At 47.2% G+C, this 20704-nt stretch overlaps 1 protein-coding gene across 10 annotated transcripts in view; it reads right to left on the bottom strand.

Annotated features, from left to right (window-relative positions):
• Positions 1 to 20704, bottom strand: part of TCF3 (transcription factor 3) — a 116555-nt gene that overhangs the window by 32418 nt on the left and 63433 nt on the right. For 7 of the 10 annotated variants that reach the window (XM_034755100.1, XM_034755103.1, XM_034755105.1 and 4 more), the window contains exons 3-5: positions 19440 to 19513; positions 17463 to 17559; positions 4073 to 4140 (exon numbers count right to left, since the gene is read on the bottom strand). In XM_034755100.1, coding sequence (XP_034610991.1) covers positions 4073 to 4140; positions 17463 to 17559; positions 19440 to 19513 — 239 coding nt within the window. The remainder of the gene's footprint in view (positions 1 to 4072; positions 4141 to 17462; positions 17560 to 19439; positions 19514 to 20704) is intronic. The other 3 variants (XM_034755102.1, XM_034755109.1, XM_034755110.1) reach the window with 1 other exon arrangement.

Genomic DNA, 20704 nt, shown 5'->3' with positions numbered 1-20704 from the left:
GGGGCACACATTAAAGGGGCCTGATTTTCAGCTAGCGCTGAGCGCCCTTCCCAATGGAAATCAGGCTCCTGTAAGGCATTTCATGCGGCGCGTCTTCTGAAGACATGACTGGGAGCTGAAGCAACAAAAATTCAGGCTAGAAAGAAGATGCAACTTTGAACAGTATGTGGATTTTAGCAATTGGAAAAACTGACCTGGTGGATTCCCCATCACGTGAAGTCTTTACATCAAGACTGACTCACTCACTCTCTAAAAAAATGCTTTAACTCAAACACAAACCATGGGAGGGATGCAGGAATGTTCGGGTGAGTTTCCCTGGCCTACGGTATGCAAGTGGTCAGAATGGTTCCTTCTGGCCTTAAAGATACTTCTAATGAAGGCCCAAGATTTGCTGATTACACCATCATTTCTGTGGTAGCAGATGAGAGTGAACTTCACTGCTCACTAAGGCCGGGGGGTATAAGACGGGAGAGGTTTGTGCTTTTAAAATAGTATTTTGGTTTGGTTTGATGTAAGCAGAAAGCGTTTGCTGTGACTAATCTGCACCACAAGTACCTATACGGCTTCAGCCTGTTTCTTGCCTCCCAGCTGATGAAAGGCCAAGGGATGCAAGCTCCCGCTCAAGCCCCACAATCCACTTCACAAGCAGCTGGAGGTTTCACAGATTGTAAACAGAGTTTAGCAGGAGAGATTTACGTTGGGAGCTTTTCAAAATAAAACGCCTGCCTTGAACAGGAGCTATGTTGGCACAGGGTGATTATTGCCACTCAATAATAATATCCGGCTCTTCCATATCACTTTTCATCTTCAAATCTACACAGGAGTTAGGTACCAATACCCCCATTTGATAGATGGGAAAACAGAAATGCAGAGAGAGAGAGAGAGAGAGAGAGAGAGAGAGAGAGAGAGGGACTTGCCCAAGGTCACCCAGAAAGCCGGTGGCAGAGTCAGGAACAGAACCTAGGTGCGCCAGTGCCTTATCCATTGTGCCATACTGCATCTCCGGGAGCATTGCTGGTGGGGAGTTTTCACAAACAGCATCAGTGCTGTCTGAAGCGATGATTAACCCAAATGCCAGCCTACCCGACGCTGTAGCAGAACAGTCTGTTGGGTTGGGTTTGTTTTTTAAAGTAATTCTCTCTCAGCCTCTCCTTCTCTGCTGTGAATTCGTAAGGAAATTCAACCCCCTTTTTCCCTTGTTAAAGAAAGAGAAAACTCCTCTTCTGTTTAGACAAACTGACCTTGGAAGCTGTGCAGAACAGCACAAACCCAGCATTCCCTGCCCACAGTACGAGTTTCACAAACCAAAGTGCCTTTGCATGTTCAAAAGGGGGAAGCCCGTGCGTAGCACTCAGTAGGGATCGAATTTAGTGGGTTGTTTTATTTAGCTTAGGAGAAAGGTTTACTATATTTATCTGGAAATTTAGGGGGATGGAAGAGGGCCTAGAAATAATAAAAGCTTATTCTCTGTGCATCGTCTGAGGCTGCTAAACTGCAATAAAGGAGGATTTCAAGCTTTTCTGAAACGGGGAACAACGTTTATAGCTGGCTGTTGAAAAGAGACTGCTCTGAAATCAGTCTCCTCAGAAAGGAGGTTTGGGGGAAGATCATGTATTCACAGCTGGTAAAAAAATTCTTGCAATCTGTTCCACTGGTCATATTACCTTTGTGTGAAAAGGCTACACACCACGGAGCCAAGGAAAGTGAAACCCTAAGCATCCCAGAGGAGATTACAAAGGGCTAGCGCCGCTAGTCGTTACTGTTTTGCTCCTTAAACAGGTAGTTCAATTGTTTTGGTAAAATAGTGCCCTGGTTTCTAGGTAGCTTCTGAGGTAATTAGTGAGTCTCCTTCCTTGCCCCTCCCCCGCCTAATCCCCTTCCCTGTACTGTTGCTGGGTAGTTAAGGGTTAAATGGAAGAGTGGCTTGGAGACCCCCTCCCCCCATCTGGAGCATGCAGAGCTGGGTGGTTTAGAGAGGAATGTGCTCCTCTCTGAAGCTCCCTGTCCAGTCCCTCCGAGGACTGAGCCTACACAATACATCTGCTGTGCAACAATTCTCAGAAGCTTTAGAAGAGGCGCTAGCCGGCCCGCCAGGCAGGTTAGAAACTCAGCACAAACCAAATCAACAGGAACAACTGTTCCCAGACCAGCCGCTTGGCTCCTTGATTACAACAGAATTTTGGTGTCTACCCTCTATCACCCAGACCAGGAGAGTTTCAGCAAATGGTCTCCTCCTGTGGACTGCTATCTGATCTGAACCCACCCTCCCCCTCAACACTTCCAGGCTAGAGAGAGGCCTCCTCTGGATTGCAACACCATCTCTCCCACCCCCTTTCTGTTACCCTATATCCCCCCCCACCACCCATTCTCCTCCTCTCTCCCCTCCCCCCCAAATAAAACCTCAACAAAATCATAACATTAAAAAGCAAGGCCTGGCATCTGTCCCATTTTTATTTTAGCAGCTTCAGTGGTAAATTAAATCCACTCTGGCACAGCCAAACAGCACAGCTGTTTCAGCAAAGGAAACATCCTCAGTTCAGAGAAGAGGAAATTATGACAGATTTGTGTAAAATTAAAACACGGGTTTTATAAAAGAAGTTGCCCAGCCAACAGCCACTCAAGTGAATGCAATGGCCGGACTGTTTACACTGCAAAGCACTAGAGTGGTGACTCGGTGTTCACAAGGAGCAGCGTTAGTAATGCAGCTCTGAGCTGGGGGAACTCACTGGCAGCAAGAGGCTGGATAACTTGACTCAACTTCGCTCCAGCTAGATGGCCTCCCCCATACAGAAGGATGTCAACAGGTCTCCCCTAAACTAGCAGATGGTACGGCCCCGATCCTTCTGTAAGATCCACGGGAGCCAAGCACAGCCGCACTGAGACTCCTGGTGCAGGGATCTACCTGTATGAACTGCACTTCAGGATTGGGGCCCATATTTCAGCTGGTTAGACAGATGCATGCTAGCTTTGTTTTCAAGCTAGCGGGCTAAAAATAGATCATGGGTGTTGCAGCACGGGCTAGCCCCCTGCACACTAGCCCCTCTGGCTCCTGGGTCTGGACTTGGGTGGCCTATGCCACCACCCATGGTGCAGTGTTCACACTGCTATTTTTAGCACGCTAGCTCCAACAGAGCTAGCACTTGTCAGTTGACACCAGCTGGGAGGCGCACTCCCAGTCGTAGCACAGAGATACTTTGAGCACCTTCCAGTTGTACATTGAGCAACGTGACTCCTGTCTGTCATGTGCGGTTCATTCTCTCCCTCCCCAGGGAAAAACTGGGCATGCAGTATGGGGCTTTAAAGCAGGTCTCCCCCCCCCCCATTATGAGAGCAAGTTGCCCCTTTCTCTTGAAAGTTAGCAAATTATGTTGCTCTAATTTTTAGGCATTTAAAAAACCGTGAGTTTCACAATGGGACTTACTGAGCCGACCCTGGGTAAAAGGAAGACAGGAATGCAACAGGAAAACAGAGAGGAGCACTCAGTATTTAGGTTGAGATTTCCCAAGAGTCTGAAGAGATCTGCATACCAAACCCCATGTTAATTTTAATGGGAACTGGGTGCATAAACCCTTCGGCAGCTTCAGGGCTTTTCCACACAGCGTTACCCCACTTTAAAGGCGTCACTTTAAATTATTTTAGTTAAACCAGCGTAAAAGGCTGTGGGGGTGTTTAAAGCAACATAAAGAGGCTTTATATCAATTTAACTTGAGTCTGTTAGAAGCAGGTTTAAGCTAAATTGAAATAAGCCACTCAAACTAAAATAAGAGTCTACATAGGGTTTTGTATCAGTTTAACTAAACAGGTTTTAAAACTGATGTGGTGTAATTTGTGTGTATAGACAGGGCCTTAAACTCTCTCAACACTTCTGATTAAACCTCACGCACAAAACTGAAACCAGAGCCGCTGGCTGAGATTTGAAAAAGCAGTCTCACTTAATTTTTATGGAAGATGAGTATCTAAATCCCCCAATTTACTTTGAAAAACTCAATCCTTATTTTTAAACTGTTTTCCCCCAAATTCATTCAGTTTTTAAAAAAATTAAAGCATTTTAATTGATTCTCATGATTATTACCTGATTTAGTCCTGGCATCCCTGCATCTCTGCTGAACGTTGAGTAGGGAGGTCTTTCACCGCTCTTCCCTAAAGGTGAAGGAAAACAAACAGCATTTTGTATAAATTTACAGAAGGGGCTGAACACACCTACAAAATTGCATACACTCACTCTAGCTCACGCAGCCTTTGCTATTTGGGCACAAAGCCCATCTTTAAATTTTGGCTTCTCTTGCCCTTCATCAGGATGTCAACTGAAGCAGATAATAGTTTGCTGCAAAAACAGGAGATCTTTTACCTTCAAGAACAGCAGGGCTCAGTTGGTCCTTTTAAAAAAAATTGCAGTGATGCAGGGAACCACTCGTGGCCATGGAAACTGACAGTTTCAGAATAGAGAGGGGGAAAAAAAAAACAAAAAACCCTCCAGACAAACTAAAAAAAGCTATCCAAATTTGGTGGAACCAGGGACAGAATAAACGAAAAGCTAAGCATGGCTGACCAACAGAATCTGCATGTATTTTTCCAAACAACAGCAAAAATCATTTTGGTACGCTATCAGCGCAAGAATTTAATGCTGAATTCAAACTCATGGGGGGGGGGGGGGGGGAGATTTTTTTTTCCCCCTTGGATATTAAAACCTCCAGAAATTGGGATGGTTTTTAAGTGGCAAGTATTTATCTGAGAATTCTGACTTCCTATTCAAACCTGAGGAACTGAGGCGTTCACAACTTCCATGCCATGGGAGGAAATCCAGGGCCTTTCCTATCACTGAAGGAGCCTATTTGGAATGAAAAGCCTTTCTTTCTAGCTGATGATCACCGAGGGGATATGCCCTGGTAAAAAGGTTAAAACCACCCTCCCTCCACCACCGAGTGAAGACTGGCAGCCTGCCTGGGGGGGGGGGGGGGGAGCAATTAAAAATACAGCTGGCTGGGAAACGGGGTGTTGTTTCTCCCCCACTCTGCAGAAAACTGTGTGTTTTCAGTGAAAAATTGAAGTCAGAAATATTTCAGTTCTGAAATGCTGCTGTAGCACTGCATGGGCTGGGCTCACTGGTCAGGTCACCACTCTCCAAGGTCATCAGTGTCCCCTCTTGTCGAGGAGAGGTGGTCCATCATGGCAGTTTTATGGCCATAATGCTGACCAGGGAGTTTGGCCCATAGAGAATGGGAGCATGAGGCATCTGAAATGTAACTCCCACCAGGCAATAAGACTAACTGTGAGGTTTCAACCACATGGAGCTCCAGCCGTGTGGGCCTTCAGAAGGAACTGAGGGGGGTTGGGGAAGCACAACATCCGACAGGCAGGGAAGGGGCCACGAGGCATGAGCGCCACCCCTCTGTGGGTACTGCTAGGCAAAAGTCTCTGGCTCCCGCGCCCTGGGCATGCACTGATCTGAGTGGAATATGTGTCTACATCGACTCAAAGAAAAAAATGTTGTGTTTTCATGTGTTTGTTTTTTAAACAAACAGCTGAAGTTTTCCATGGAAAACTGATTTTTTCCTTTAACTGAAAATCAGCTCTGACGTAAAGTTTTCAACCAGCCATAGGCACTCGTAACCACCAGTTACGAGTGCCCCTAGGGAATGAGGGAGAGTGGGTGTCCCGCAAACCAAAACAAGCTCACCAGTACTGTATCCCCTGGGTCTACACGACTCAAGACGCAGCATCAGCAGGGAGTTGCTGAACACATTCAATTCTATATGTAGTCGTCATTCAGCCAAATCTCCCCTTTCCACTAAGGAGAGAGCTCTCAAACTCTTTGGCAAAACCCCAACATTTCTGCTTACCAAGACATGCCCAATCTAGTTAGCGAATAGAAAAGCTCTGTTAGGATGCAGGCTGACACATGTGAAGTGGCGTAACTGACTACACTGTAGCCTGGTGGAGAGTTAACATGATTAAAGACGCATCCTTTGCCCAGTTAACATAGGATCTCTCTGTTGGGAGCCAACAGGGTGAGGAAGAGAACTCTCCCAATCTGTTTTTTCCCTTAAGGTGGGTAGAGGCCAATGTGTATGTTCGGATGCTTCTTGAGACTGGCAGGTGGTGAGGACCAAGGAGGATGGTACTTGGTTTTGAAAAGCCAGAAGGTGGCTTATATGGCAGTCTCATTTTATGTGGAACCCCGAGACGTGTTAATGGTTTGCTCCTACCTCAGACAGCATCAGACTGACTACATGAATCTTGAACCCACCCACATGCAGAAAAGGTCTGGGAGGGGGGGGCTAGGAACAGCACCGCCCACCCAGCAAGAGACACTCATGTCACTTCCAGCAGAGAGAGCATTCAACTTGGTCACTGCGTTCTTCTCTGCAGGCCCTTGCCCCTGGACTGTGACAGCATGTTATCACTTCTTCCAAAACAAGCGTCCAAGCCGCAGGTGTATTCAATGCCCCTCACTGACAGCAAAGGATGGTAAAATACTCCAGCCCATGTTACTATTTTGTTCCACGGGCTTAAATGTTAAGTAAACAAAGGTCAAAATGTCACAGGGTGGATCTCTTAAATGACCTAATTTTTAAAAGAGCTTAAGAGCTATATTTGCTACAGACCCTGAAACTTTACAGAAATAACTCAACAGGTTGTGTCAGGCAGATCATGCTTAGTCCTAAATCAGAGGGAAACCAGGGTAATTCCAGAACGCTTTATCTGGTAAGCAACTGACAAGCTTCCCTCGCTGCAAATATATCGCTGTTTACATGTATTGCTTTGTTGGTTAAGTGACTTTTAAAGCATCCTTGGCAAGTCTCAGGTAGCGCTACGAACTTAAGGCAACAAACAGCACTAAAATCAAGTGTGCTGATGCACACAATGCAAAATGGAATTATTGCGCACCAGATTAAAACTGCAATCTCTCTTTCAAACAATGTTACATTTCTGTCTGACACTCTCCAAAGCTTCAGAACATGCACATGCCTGTACGTTAATACACTAGGGCTGAAATTTCCACACTTTTAAATATTGCACTAGGAATCCTTGCTCCTGTCCAGCAGCTACCTGAGATAATAAATACAGAGTATGGCTAGGTACTAGCAACCTATTCTATGCCATCAACAGGGAGGGATTTGGCAGGACAAAGGTGCACTGAAAAACAACAGGCAGGTCAGCTTCAACACAGGCTTTCCTGGCTTTTGTGGATTCTCACGGTTTGAAAGCAACTTCGGTGGTTGAAAACGCTTCCGTCTTCAGTGAGACAGAAAAATAAAGCAACAACACTCTCGGGAAGCACAAGAGATTGTAGAGTCTAATGCTGTCAGCAATTAAGGCAATAAATCTGATTCCTGGGGAGGAAGGAGGGGGCGAGGATGTATGTTTGACAAAGTCTTCCTGATTTTAACAATATCTAGAGTTTTGAAATTCACCCCGTTCTATTGATGAGTTGTACAGAAAAAGCCAACATTTCCACGGGGACCACAGAAACAATGTATTGTTTCTGCTCTGGGCAATCAGTTCCCTCCTCCCCCCAAGGACCATGCCGAGTGCCCACAAAAAAACCCACCTCAACAAAAACAAGGACTAAAGCGTGTTTCAGTGGGGCACAGTTTATACCCTCAATCCCTCCTCCCACCTCCTCCCAAAAAATTACACTTGGTTACAAAAATTCAACAGACAGTCCCCAGTGTTAAGAATCCTTGAAAAATATAGATGATGCTGGAAACAGATCCGCTAAATACTTTATTTTGAATTTTGCAGATTTTTGCAAATTTTAGGAGGCAAAATTGAGACTGGGTAGGCAATGTAAATTGGGTGGGGTTGCACTGAGAAAAGAAGGATCAGTTGGAAGTGGGAACTGGATGCCTTAAATATTTCCAGCGATCTTAACTTCGGGGGCGGAGGGTGTTTGAAGTGGCAGAATTTTTTTAAATGGTGCAATTCTTCTGGGGGTGAGTCCCCTGAAGCTCAGCTGCCACTGTCACTCTCTCTTTAAAAAGAGGCTATACATTTCTGTTTTTTGAAGGAAGGCCAAAAGTTTGAATCAGGCTGGTGCGTAAGGCCCACCGGAGAGGAGCCCTGCTCTGACAGATCGTACGGGACTCAAAACTATAGAGTTCCACCTCTGCAAACTTGGACAGGTTATAGAGCGAGCATGCACACATAGAGGAAGAAAGTGGTAGGGGGACAACACTCATGGGGTAGCAGGTAACGGAGGGAGAATTGGGAGACTTTTAGCAACATGGAAAGATTTTAAGTGCTTAAATGTTTTATACCTGGGAACGTCAAGTGGTTAAAGTTCTTAACATAGTGAAGGCTTGTCATTTCCCCATCCTTTATTTCTCCTCCAGCTCCCTGCACTCCCCTTCCACATTTCTCTTGAGCTCCTGCATTCACACATGTGCACACATGCACGTGCTCACACAAGTCTGCCAGAGAGGGGTCTGCAGTACATTATTTTCACCTGTTTATAATAAGCAATTTCTCAATCGATTTCCTCCCCCCAAACTTGGCACACCCTTGCCCGAAGGACTACGTACATGCCTACTCTGAAATTAAAACGTAACACGGTGTGCATCAACGCTCAGGTAACTTTGGCTTTTCAAAGACACCCGCCAGACAGATTTTCATTCTCTGCTTGCAAACACAGTTGAGCAGATTCTCTCTTTAAAAAAAGCAACGTTTGAATTCACTTCTCGACAAGGACCGAGAACAGGAAGCTTCATTCCAGACGGTCATTTATTCCGACATCGGCAAACCCTGAAAATAAGGGCTTATGCTGAAAGTACCTTTGCAGGCATGTCATTAAGCAGGATGCCGAGCCATATCGCGCAGCAACTTTCACACACATACACCCCGGACACGCAGTGTCTCACATACAACAATGCAAGTGGGACGGCCAGTTTAAACGAATATGCCATTTCAGTGTTTCTGCCCCTGGACAAGCACAACTCAAGTGCAGAGGAACAAGCCAAGTAAAGGCTATTTGCATTTTCTGTGGACTTGCAGATGAGCCTCCCCAGCAAAGTGCAGGTGCTCACAGCCAGGGAACATCCTGCAGTTCTGCCAGGCCCCTGGGAGTTCACACATGGATGCCCTCAAATCACCCAGCCCCAGAAGCAAGCGGTACCGCCTCTTTCACTCCCTACTGCCCCATGTGTACTCCCCCCTTCCCCACCAAAATGAACACAGCAACCCACGACACCGAGCGCTGATGCAGCAAGATTGAAGGAATTAAAAAATATATATATCTGTTCCGACTCCAGTAATTCTATTAGAATTATTTCCTGCGGGTAGGGGAGGTAAAGCACAGAGAGTGGATAAAAAAAAAAAAAAAGATGTTTAAAAAAAGTGGGAGTCGTCACACCCCCACGTCCATGGGTAGATTAAAACCATTGTCCAGGAAGAACGCAATTCACAATAGCTCACAATGCACACCCGATTAGAAACACTTCTCTGAAAAGAAGCTAATTACTAGAAATAATTACTAGAAAGAAATCTGTTATGGCTTATCAGTTTCCCTGCTGTTTAAACAATTTCCCCCACTCCCCCCTTCACTGAGGGTGAATGGTGAACAGAGCAACTGATTTCAAAGATTGCTTTTAAAAAAGCTCCCCCCCACACCCCCGATTAGCAGGTTCAAGAACAAGAAGTGCCCTACCAGTCCAGGATTCACACCCCGCCTCTGCCCCACAAGGGTCTGTAAATGGCAAAGGGAGAGGACTGGGCTGTGATTCCTTTTAAAGGATTGAAGGCCCCAATATTGGTCTTGTGCCATTTGTTTGCTTCCTTCCGATGGCCCAAAAGGGGTTCTCTTCCCGGATTTCCTCCCTGTCCCTTTTATACATTAGAAATTCAGGCCTTGCCATCCATGTCGCTTTTTCTCCAAGGCAGACACCAGAAGAGACAGACAGGAGGCTGGAAACTCAAATGCGTGGAAGGGGCGAGGTAATTTTTGTTCAGCCAGTTTAATACGCACACTGCTCCTTTCAATGACAGTGTGAGAGCGCTCACCTGTGCGTGCCCTTGGATGCTCAAGAAGCCCTCTAGAAAACCAGGAAAGACCAGACACATCAGGAATGTTAAATCTGAAATGCTGCACCAGTCAAGTGACATGCAAATTCCTCTTTTGGAGCTATTATTTATTTGTGTTATAACACCTAAAGGCCTCACAAAGCACGGTCCCCGTCTGTGTTAGGTGCCATATGTACACAGAGCGAGAGTCCCTGCCCCGGAGAGCTTACATTCTTAAGTAGACAAGACAAGACAGCTCAAGCGTGGGAAGGGGAAGAGAGGCGCACACAGACAGGGAAGAGATTTGCCTGAGATCACACAGCAGGTCAGTGACAGAACCCAGCCTCCTGATTCTCAGTCCAGTGCCCCATATCGACTCTAGACCACCAGTGCTAAAGCAGAACACATTCTAGTAGCATGCAGAAAATTCTTCCCATTAGCCCAATAGGATTAAAGACTTTAGACTCATAGACTTTAAAGGTCAGAGGGGATCATCTAGTCTGACCTCCTGCACATTGTGGGCCACTGAACCTCATCTCCCCCGTAACAGACCCCTAACCTCTGGCTGAATTACTGAAGTCCTCAAATCTTAATTTAAAGACTTCAAGATACAGAGAATCCACCACTTACTCTAGTTCAAACCAGCAGGTGACCCGGTCCCCATGCTGTAGAGGAAGCTCCACTGAGCTGTTACAGATGAAAATCTTTTACGTCTTAGAAGGCAACACCCAGCGCTGGCAACTGCAAAGCTCACAAGTTTAGCACAAATCTTTACCGCTCCGCTCATAGCCAGCTTACAGAACGCGCTCTCTCCCTCCTTCCCTTTTTGGAGAATTATTATTAATCGTATGTGTTCCAGCAGCAGCTAGAGGGGCAAGCCAAGGTCAGATGCTGCACATGCCCATCGCAAGACAGTCCCTGCCCCACACAGCTAATCATCTAAATAGACAATGAGTAGAAGGGGGGACAGGCAGAGAGAGGGGAGGGTCATATGGCAGAACTGGGGACTAGAACCCAGATCCCCCTCAAGCCCGAATCACTCTGACCATGCTGCCCCTCAATGACATCGATCTGGGTGGCAAGGGTGGCGACAGCGAGTCTGGTAAAACTGGGGGAAGACGCTAGAGAGGCTCATCACCACTTTACCTTCGTAACAGGCGAAAAGTTACACAACAAAGGTCCAAAGTTCTAAACTTCCCCTCAGATCATAGAATATCAGGGTTGGAAGAGACCTCAGGAGATCATCTAGTCCAACCCCCTGCTCAAACCAGGACCTAATCCCAACTAAATCATCCCAGCCAGGTCTTTGTCAAGCCTGACCTTAAAAACCTCAAAGGAAGGAGATTCCACCACCTCCCTAGGGAACCCATTCCAGTGCTTCACCACCCTCCTAATATCCAACCTAAACCTCCCCCACTGCAACTTGAGATCATTACTCCTTGTTCTGTCATCTGGTACCACTGAGAACAGCCGAGCTCCATCCTCTTTGGAACTCCCCTTCAGATAGTTGAAAGCAGCTATCAAATCCCCCCTCACTCTTCTCTTCTGCAGACTAAACAATCCCAGTTCCCTCAGCCTCTCCTCATAAATCAACATAAATTCACAGATGAGGAAGCCACCAAGGCAACCGTTGCCACAATTCACGCTGGCGCGGAGGACGATGCCAACACCAGCTTTACGTTTTACGCAAGGTGTTTTCTGACTTTGTAGAGACTTTGACACAGCAACTCTTGGGACCTGGACTACTTCTGGCTGATCAGGCAACAGGGAAAAGGCACCTAAAGATGCCACTGACCTGTTGTTTGTGCCTCAAGTGCTTACCACACTCCAGACCCATTGGTAAGAAGTCCCATCTCGCAAACCTTTCAGGTATTAAATCTCTCCCGTTTTACACCAATATTTCACACTACTCAAGAGCACGATAGAGCAACACACCTCCTGGAGGCTACCAATGACCAAACATCCTCCATCATGCAGTCTCTCAATAGCCAGGCTGTAAGGGTTACACTGATAGACCCAATGCTGTCGCAGGCCTGGCCAAACTAGCGAAAACACAGATTAGCCGAGGAGCTCATGTTTCGTTTAACACATAGCTCTCTGGGCACCGTGATTGCCTGCGTTAGCCTGGTCACAGAAACAGTTCAGGGACCTGGAAGCAATGATAAGAAATGCACAAGGTGGGTTCATTCAGTGTTCAGAAAGGGCACCTACTGCCATGGTCTCTGGCATTCAGGGGAGGGATAGCTCAGTGGTTTGAGCATTGGCCTGCTAAACCCAGGGTTGTGAGTTCAATCCTTGAGGGGGCCATTTAGGGATCTGGGGCAAAAATCTGTCTGGGGATTGGTCCTGCTTTGAGCAGGGGGTTGGACTAAATGACCTCCTGAGGTCCCTTCCAACCCTGATATTTCTATGATTCTTCATCTAGAGAAAGAGGACACGTGCTGTTGGGAGGCACACGGTGGCACTCCGACAATCCCACTCATTTGCCCTGGATGTAACAGACGAAGTTCCATCCACTGACATGGAGCCATTGCTTCCTGGAGCAGCTGCGATTCATGCAACCTTCCCCCATGCATGCATCTGAAGAAGTGAGGTTTTTACCCACGAAAGCTTATGCCCAAATAAACCTGTTAGTCTTTAAGGTGCCACCAGACTCCTTGTTGTTTTTGTAGATACAGACTAACATGGCTACCCCCCCTTCCCACCCCCCGATACATTTCTGTAAACAATCATCACTTCCTATTAACAGAGTGTCCATAACATACAGTCAAACCCTACTCGGTCAGTCTGTCCACTCCAGCTGGTCCACTGGTACTGGAACGCATCAGCGAGAAAACTGGATTAACGTGCCCTGATACGCTGTTGTGTAGCATCCGCCTTCTTCCACCAAAACAGCCATTTCCTCCTGCAGTGTCTGAACCTCTCTTCACACCCTGGCTCACCCAGAACAGTTTGTCAGCAGCAGTCACTGCAGGAGTCTCTGGTGCCACCTGGGCCTGGGAGCGACTGACACACATGACACCAAGATCCTAACAGCTTGAGTGGAGACTGAATCGCAGCGTATTGCTGGAGCTGCAGAAAGGAGTGTCACAAAACCCAATACCTGATGGGGAAAAAAGCACCCCTTTCTGCAGCTGGTGTCCACTATTGCTCCAAAACTGCATGACTTTCCAAGCGAGGATTAAACCCTTCTCCTTTAAGTTTAGACATGAGCTCATGGGACTGCAGCGACCTCATCACAGGACACCAGGGCTGCATCCGATAGTTTCCTCCCAGGAACCAGCTCCAGACAGACTGCCATCCAGGTCTGCGGGATGGGCAAATCCTCCACTATTCCAAGGAAGGTGATCACTGCTTATCTTCATGCAGATGCCACAATGGATAATATGGCCAACGTAGGTGCATGAATCAAAGGAATTTTCGGGATCCCCTGGCTATGCAGCCCAAATATTGACAGAGCTCATGAAGTTTCCTGAAGCTCAAGCCAATGGGGTTCTCCAGGGCTGAATTCCTACAGGCTTGTAAGCCTGCTTAACGCTTTCTGTGTCAAGGTGCCTCCTGCCTCTCCATTTTTCTTTGGGGCAGGCAGAAAATGCAGCAGAAACGAAGAATATTTTTATTTATTTTTAAAAACAGCACTGGCTTGACTGCATTCCATCGCTAGCAGATGCACGCCAAACTGCTGGTCCCCCTGTCAGATGCTTCAGTGGACAAGTTCGAAGCCTGTGGGGCAGTGATCTGCAGTTTGGGAAACCGCACGCACCCATGGAAAAATTGCAGGAGTTACCACTTCTTGCATCCACTTGTCCGTGGCAGATGGGCTGTCCTATACCTTAATGCCATGCAAACTGACAGCTGCCCACTGCTCAAACTCCACAATCCCTGAGGGGTCTCAGAAACCAGAATTTGGAAGATGTTTATTTGTGGAGCATCCTGAGCCTAGATTCCCCCTACCCATCCCACCCAGTCTTGGAATTTCTAGCCCAGAATTTGCTCCCGTTGAAAGGAGAGTCTCTTTTAGAGCCCCCTGGCATTCCTGGAGGAAATAAAAAGATAGCAAGACTTTGGAATGGATTTTAACTGCACTCTTGGAAGAGAGACTGGAAAATGGCCAATTGGGAGGGTGATCTCACATCCTTCTCTGCTCTCTCTCCCCACATTGCTTGTATCATCCTATCTACACCCTTTCATCTTCTGCCCATCCGTGTTATTAGTAGAGCTGGTACATTTTTCATTCTAAGCTCTCCTCCCTGCCCCAACCATAACACACACAAAATATCTTTTTTCAAACTGGAAACTTGTTCTTTTTAGTTTGCTGTGTTCTTGTTTTTAATTTTTATATATAAAAACTTTCTAGTTTGCCACTGAAGCCAGAATCTGGAAAATTTAGATTTCAAAATTTCATTTTTTGTTTCTTCCACCTTCCCGCAGCTGAATGCAATAGAATAGGATATCCAGGGCTTCCCCCACACACATTTTCCATTTCTCTCTTTTTTCTTCCTCGCCACTAACTTTTCAGATTTTTTTTTTTTTTTGGAGGGTGAGGGGGAGGAGAAGAGAATTAAAAGGTGAAAAAACCCTGTCCCAGCACAGCCACCCTCCATCCTATCACATGCAGTGGCAAAAAGGAGGAACAAAATTTTGACTTTTTTGGGAAAAGTATTTCATGAATTTTTTTTTTTAATCATTTCAGTTTGGGAAGGAAAACGACTTTGACGTTTCAGATTTCCCCCCTCCCTTTCTAAACCAGTTCGCCATGCGCCCTCCCCCCTCATTTCCAGTGATGCAGCCTCTGTTCCCAGTCACCAGCCTCCTAAGCTCTTGGAAGATTAGATCTTTTCACTGAACTGGGAGACCTGAATCAAGCCACAATCCTCAAGAGTTCTGTAATGTGCATCAATGACCTCTCATCGGGTGGACCCACTCTAACAGTCTGCAGGGCTCTGGGTGCTACGGACAGACATTCAGAAGGGATGCAAGCTCTAAGTGCTAGTGACAGCTAAAGGAGACTCCCGTCAGCCCAGGTAGCAGAGGCCCAAGTAACATGAACATATGAGGCTGATTGGGTATGCAGTGGAACCAGGGGACTATCTGATGTGCTAGCAAAAAACCTGGAGTTCTGTCTTTAAGAGTAAGCCTATCTTTTGGGCAAAACATCTCACAGCTGCAGACATCTGGGGCTGAAACCTTCTTGTTCTTCCTCAAGGCAGCAGCTCCTATTCACCTGCTCCATGAGGAATCTTAGGAATTATGCCACCTTTAGCCAGAGGCAACCCTTGGAACAGAGTTTGGCTCTTGGACATAAAGGTAGTTTTCTTCCCCCAAACCGGAAGCATTTCACGCAGACTTCCCTGTTGTCAGTAAAAAACTCTACCTCTGCTTTTATTACATCCTCCAGGTCAGAAAGCAAGGAGCCACCCCCTCTGACCCAACAAGGAAATAGCTCACTCAGAGGTGCTCTTAGAATCATAGAATATCAGGGTTGGAAGAGACCTCAGGAGGTCATCTAGTCCAACCCCCTGCTCAAAGCAGGGCCAACACCAACTAAATCTTCATTTCCTCCTCTGGATGGGACCCCAGAGACTTAACTTGGAAGTTCCCTTTTTGACCATGGCGTGGAAATAACCATCTGGAGATAGAGACTGGCTCTCCAGATAGCCTGGATCTGACAGCTTCCCTCTTCCACTACATACAAAGCAGGAGGAGGAAATTGGCCAACATTTGCTTCCTAGATCTATTAGGTCCTTCTCTTCCTCTTTCTACCTCGCTCTGGAGAAGGAGGAACCACTGATTTTAGCAGGGATTTTCTTTTAAAGAATACAGCTCCCCCTCCCCTTTCACTAAAGGCCACTGCGGGTAATAGCCTTCCTCCCCCACTCCCGGACTCACGTCAGCTGGCCACGTTAACGGGAGGGTTTTAACCACTGCTGCTAAGGGAAAGGAGGGGATGTCTAACCCTGATTCCTTGCCTAATGTAATTAGAAGCTCTCTAAGCCCTTCAGGATGGATATTTTCTGCTCTTAATCCCCCGAGTCTGAAGAGGTAAAGGGGTAAATTGTCACGCATCCTTCTTATGCCCAGTTGTGCGTAAATCACCGTCTCTGGGGAAAGAGGGGATGTGAGCATGAGTTAGCTTGGCAGCAGGAGCATGGAGCTGAAAGAGGCGTGGTCCCCTTACTGCTGCCTGACCCAGACGGTCGGAGAAGCACGAGGGAAAGAACTGGGTCCTCAGCAGAATTCAGTGAGTCTCTTGGCTCCTCTGGAGACAGAGCAGGAGAGAGAGCAATGGGACCTCACATGCCAAATGGGGGCAAGGGAGCCAGGTTAGAGGAGTGCAGAGCATTTGCCACACAGGCAAGACTAGCTAATCCCCCATCGTCTCTACTATCTGGTGGCCCTGCAGGTCACACCTGCCAAACAGGACCCCTGGGGAAAAAAGCTCCTTCAAACAAAATGAACTTCCCTTCTAGGAGTGCGCATAGCAACATTTGGGGGGAGTAAGAAGTAGGAGAAGAACATCCAGGTTGGATATCAATGCCCCGTGGTCAACCGGAGGGGCCAGTGTTGAGCAATATACATGGCGCTTCTTTCCTTCCAGGCTGTCGGAGCATCCTGCACTCTGGACAGCATGTCAAGAAAGACCGGGAACGAAACCAGGCTCTCCCACACACCAACACTACTAGGTCGTACTACAGCCCTCGTGCAAAGCATGAGACTCCAGGCTGGTCACTTCAAGTCCAGAGTGGAAACGGGCGTGAAAGGAAGGTCTTTTGAGCCATGGTGCAGGTTAGGAAAAATGTCACAAAGTGGCATGGGGGGTGGGGGGGACAGGAGAGCAGAAAACAGCTACCAGCTCTTGTATGCAGTCACAGCTCATTGTCTAATGCAGATTTGCAGCTCCAGATGTGCGCTTACCTCTCTGCCTAGGAAAAGGATCCTTTATCAGGCCCCATGCCATTGTGTTCTGACTTCAACGACGCACCAGAGAGCACACCACCAGCTTGCTTTAATGGACCAGGGCTCTGAAAAATGGGGTTCTGTTCCTGGCTCTTTGATCTTGGGCAAATCCCTTCTCCTCTCTTAGATGGTTTCCCCTCTCATCCTCTCTCTGTCTGGGCTATTTAGATTGTAAGCTCTTCAGAGCAGAGACTCTCTCTTACTATGTATCTGTGCAGCACCTGGCACAACTGGGCCCTGATCTCTGCTGGGGATTCTAGATGCTACTGTGATAGATCAAAAAAACACCACCACCATGTAAAATACAAAGGCCCTTGTGCATCCATAAAACACTGACGGAGCTCCTGGATAGCAGCTCATTCGGCTGCAGGTTTGACAACAGCAACTTTTGGTGACGTTTGGGTGGACTATTATGGTCTGTGCAAACACTCTTGGTTAGGTTTTTAACTTCACCTGCATTGCGTAGGTTGACAGCCTTGCTCAGAGGTACAGCATGCAGTACTTACCTACTAGTCCAGATCCCAGGAATGGTGATGAAGATATGCTGTTGTGAGATGATAGGTCCCGGTGTTCTCCATAATGGGCGCCTTCACCATAGCCCTGCTAATGTAACACAAAACAGGAATAATTGTACATGGGAGACTGTCACAAGGACGTTATGGTTTATTTTATTTTTTCAATGGATGAGTGGGGAGTAGAGAACTCCCAGGGCAAGGCCTGCCACTGGGCACTCCCCCAGCTAGCCTGGGTCTCAATCAAAAGCACCAGAGTCACACATCAGTCATGCCACCTGAAAGCTTGCTTGAGCAAAATCCAGATCCGATTCTTTTTATGTAACTTGGGTTTAAATACAAAGAAGGACCCAAACCACAACATTTGGCTCTGGATTTCAAACTACTTCCCTCTTTGCCCCCAAACACACAGAGTTCAGAGGCGTCTGTACTTGCGAGTTTTAGCCTGGTTCATCCTAGAAAGGGGACAGCAGCGACATGGGGAGCCATACTCCAGACCTCAAAAGGATTCAGTCCAACATCCACCCCCAGCTATGGGCGAAAGGAGGAGGAGAGTAACGCATTGGCTTCTTCATCTCCCTTCCTCACACGTCTCAGCACCCAGGGACAGCAGGAGGCCCCAGCAGAGCTTCCAGAGCAGAGAGCTGGTTTGGGGAAGAGCCACAAAACCAGCCCCCTGCAGAGAAACAAAACGCTCTTCCACCCTGGCAGCTCCCACCCCACTCGCCCCCGTCCTGACGGAACTCGGCCCTGGGCAAGCACCGTGGGAGCAATTCCTCCTGTTCCGAGGAGAAACGGGCCATAGAATTCACCCAGCCCACCCCTCCCCAAAGCCATAAGGGGCGAGGGTGGGGGGAAGAGGGGAGGTCTATAAAAATGAGAAACGACATGGTGCCTGTTTCATCGCTGACCTAAGGGAAGGGAACGGTGCCATTGTGAAAACGAATCACATAAACCCATTAAAACATGAGCATCTGTCAAAAAAACACCATTTCAATTAAGTTAATGTCTTTTCTCTCTTCCCCTCCTCGGGCCCCAGTTATATGCTGTCACAGCCTCAATTCCTTCCCTGCAAACACTTCCAATTCTCTTCCTCCCGCCTCCCGTTGCTTTCCATTCCCTCCCTGAGAGCTTGTGTCGATCTGCTGGGCTGTAACCTGCTCTCTTACACAGGCACCTCCAATACCTCTGGGATGAGACTCATCACGGGCATTGATAAAGCTGGGAGATGGTACAGAAGCTCAATGTGTTCTGGCGGCAGCAGATCCCACACCCAGACTGACCACAGAGTCTGGTTCCAGAGCCAGGCTACTCCAAATGGGCTGGGGGTGTTCTGGTTGGACACCGGGCACCATCAGCTGTCAAGTCTAGCTGCTGTTTTAGGTGCCTTATTACATTCCCATTTCAGCCTTCCTCCTCCATCTCGTGGGGTAGGTAAGAGGATGAGCAAGTTAGAGTGCCAAGGTACAATCGTAATAATCCATGCTAGATGCCTAGCTAAAAATGCTCGACTCAGAGCCAAAGTGACACTCCTGCTCTCCCCACTCAGCCATCAGGAACTACTGCTTTCCCCCAACTTAAAATGCAAGTCCAAGCATGGGTGAGGAAGTGCAGGGTTGTCTGGACAAGCCAAGTCAACACTGATCCAGGTGCAGTCTAAACTACACTACACTTTTCAAGCAAGGAGAAGGTTTGCAAGAAAGCTGCCACAACATTTGCCCAGGCCGGCAGGGCCTTACGGGTATGTTGCTGTCAAGTAATAAAAAGAGAGAAACCTTCTCTCATCCAGCACCACTGCAGAGTAACTGCAGAAGTGACCTATCTGAGGGGGTTAGCTGAGGCTCTATCACAAGAATTACAAGAAAAACGTTTGCAGGTTAAAACCGACTGGGCACAAACACACACTGAGAAGCCATCGTAAAGACCCTGTTTATTTTTGTTTTAAGGTCTCTGTTTACGCTTCATCCTTACCCTTCCTTGGTCAAATGTGGAGCTGTTTTGATCTCCTGCACCCCAGGAACCTGATCCCGGTCTTTCATCCAAACCTACCAAAAAAACAGGAAGAACAAAGGTTACTTTTACTTTATCAGCAAACCCTCAAAGGTGTCCTCTCAAAATTAACTCTTCCTTCTACAAATAAAACAATATTTTTATTAATAAATCATTTCCACTCGTTGTGACTGACCCTCTCCCCGGACCTTGCCATTTCAGCTGAGAGCTGAAAGCTTATTTAGTGAGCTTCAAAGCAAGCCCTACGTCGTTTGTATACATGTTCCAGAACCTGTGATGGTGGTAGGGGTGGGAAGGGGAAGTGTTTTTTTTAAACTTTGCATGATTGAAGAGATAGCTTGTAAATCTGGTCTTCCTAGAGGTCAACATTTAAGAGGACTACAAATTAAAAATCTTAATGCAGGTGCCCCCTTGCTCCCAAATGGTCTAATTTATGTGAATGCGAAGAACTGTACGTCAACTGAACAACTGCACTTGAAACTGTTCGCTCACAGGGCCAAATTCTGCTCTCCTTTATACTTGTACAGATCTAGGAATAACTCTACTACCTTCAGCCCAGTTAACCTAGATTTGCACCAGCCTAAATGAGACCATCACTTGAGCTGTTGGTGTGCACTGTCCTAGACACAACCTCACCCTTTGCATTTTCATGCCTGTTTGAGTGAAACTTTACTTCCTCCCCAGGGGGGCATAAAGCGGTGTCCCTGGCCCATGAGCAACACCTGAACACAGAAGGTTTGGTCAGAACATTCTGTAGTCGAATTAAGCATGAGGATCCTTTGCAAAGAGAATTAAGCCCCAAGCCTCCCCCCTCTGAATCTCCCTCCAAAAAACAAACACCTCACATGACTTATTGGTGACTGTGTAGGTAATAAACTCCAAACAGAAAGTTTTACCAGTTATACAGCAGGCACTGCCCCTTGCGTGCACACTCATGAGAGCACTTTTTCAGTTTTGCTATAACCCCTTCCAAGTAGTTTGAATCCAAGCTACTTATCCTGGTATAACCCCATGGTGGGCACTCCTATTCCAGTGCAACTATCGTGGCTTAAATCCACACCGAAGGTTACACACACAAAACTCCTGTCCTGTGGAGACAAGGCCTTTAACCGATTTCAATAGGCTTTATTGGCCGTACAGGCCTAATTCTCCAGCGGTTAATGCCAACTATGGGCAATGCTAGGCTCACACTCCAAGAACTACGCTGCTGAAAGGGACGGTTGGCA

The sequence above is a fragment of the Trachemys scripta genome, chromosome 22 (assembly GCF_013100865.1).
Source record: "Trachemys scripta elegans isolate TJP31775 chromosome 22, CAS_Tse_1.0, whole genome shotgun sequence".
NCBI classification, from domain to species: Eukaryota; Metazoa; Chordata; order Testudines; family Emydidae; genus Trachemys; species Trachemys scripta.
This window is presented reverse-complemented; position numbering and strand designations above follow the sequence as displayed.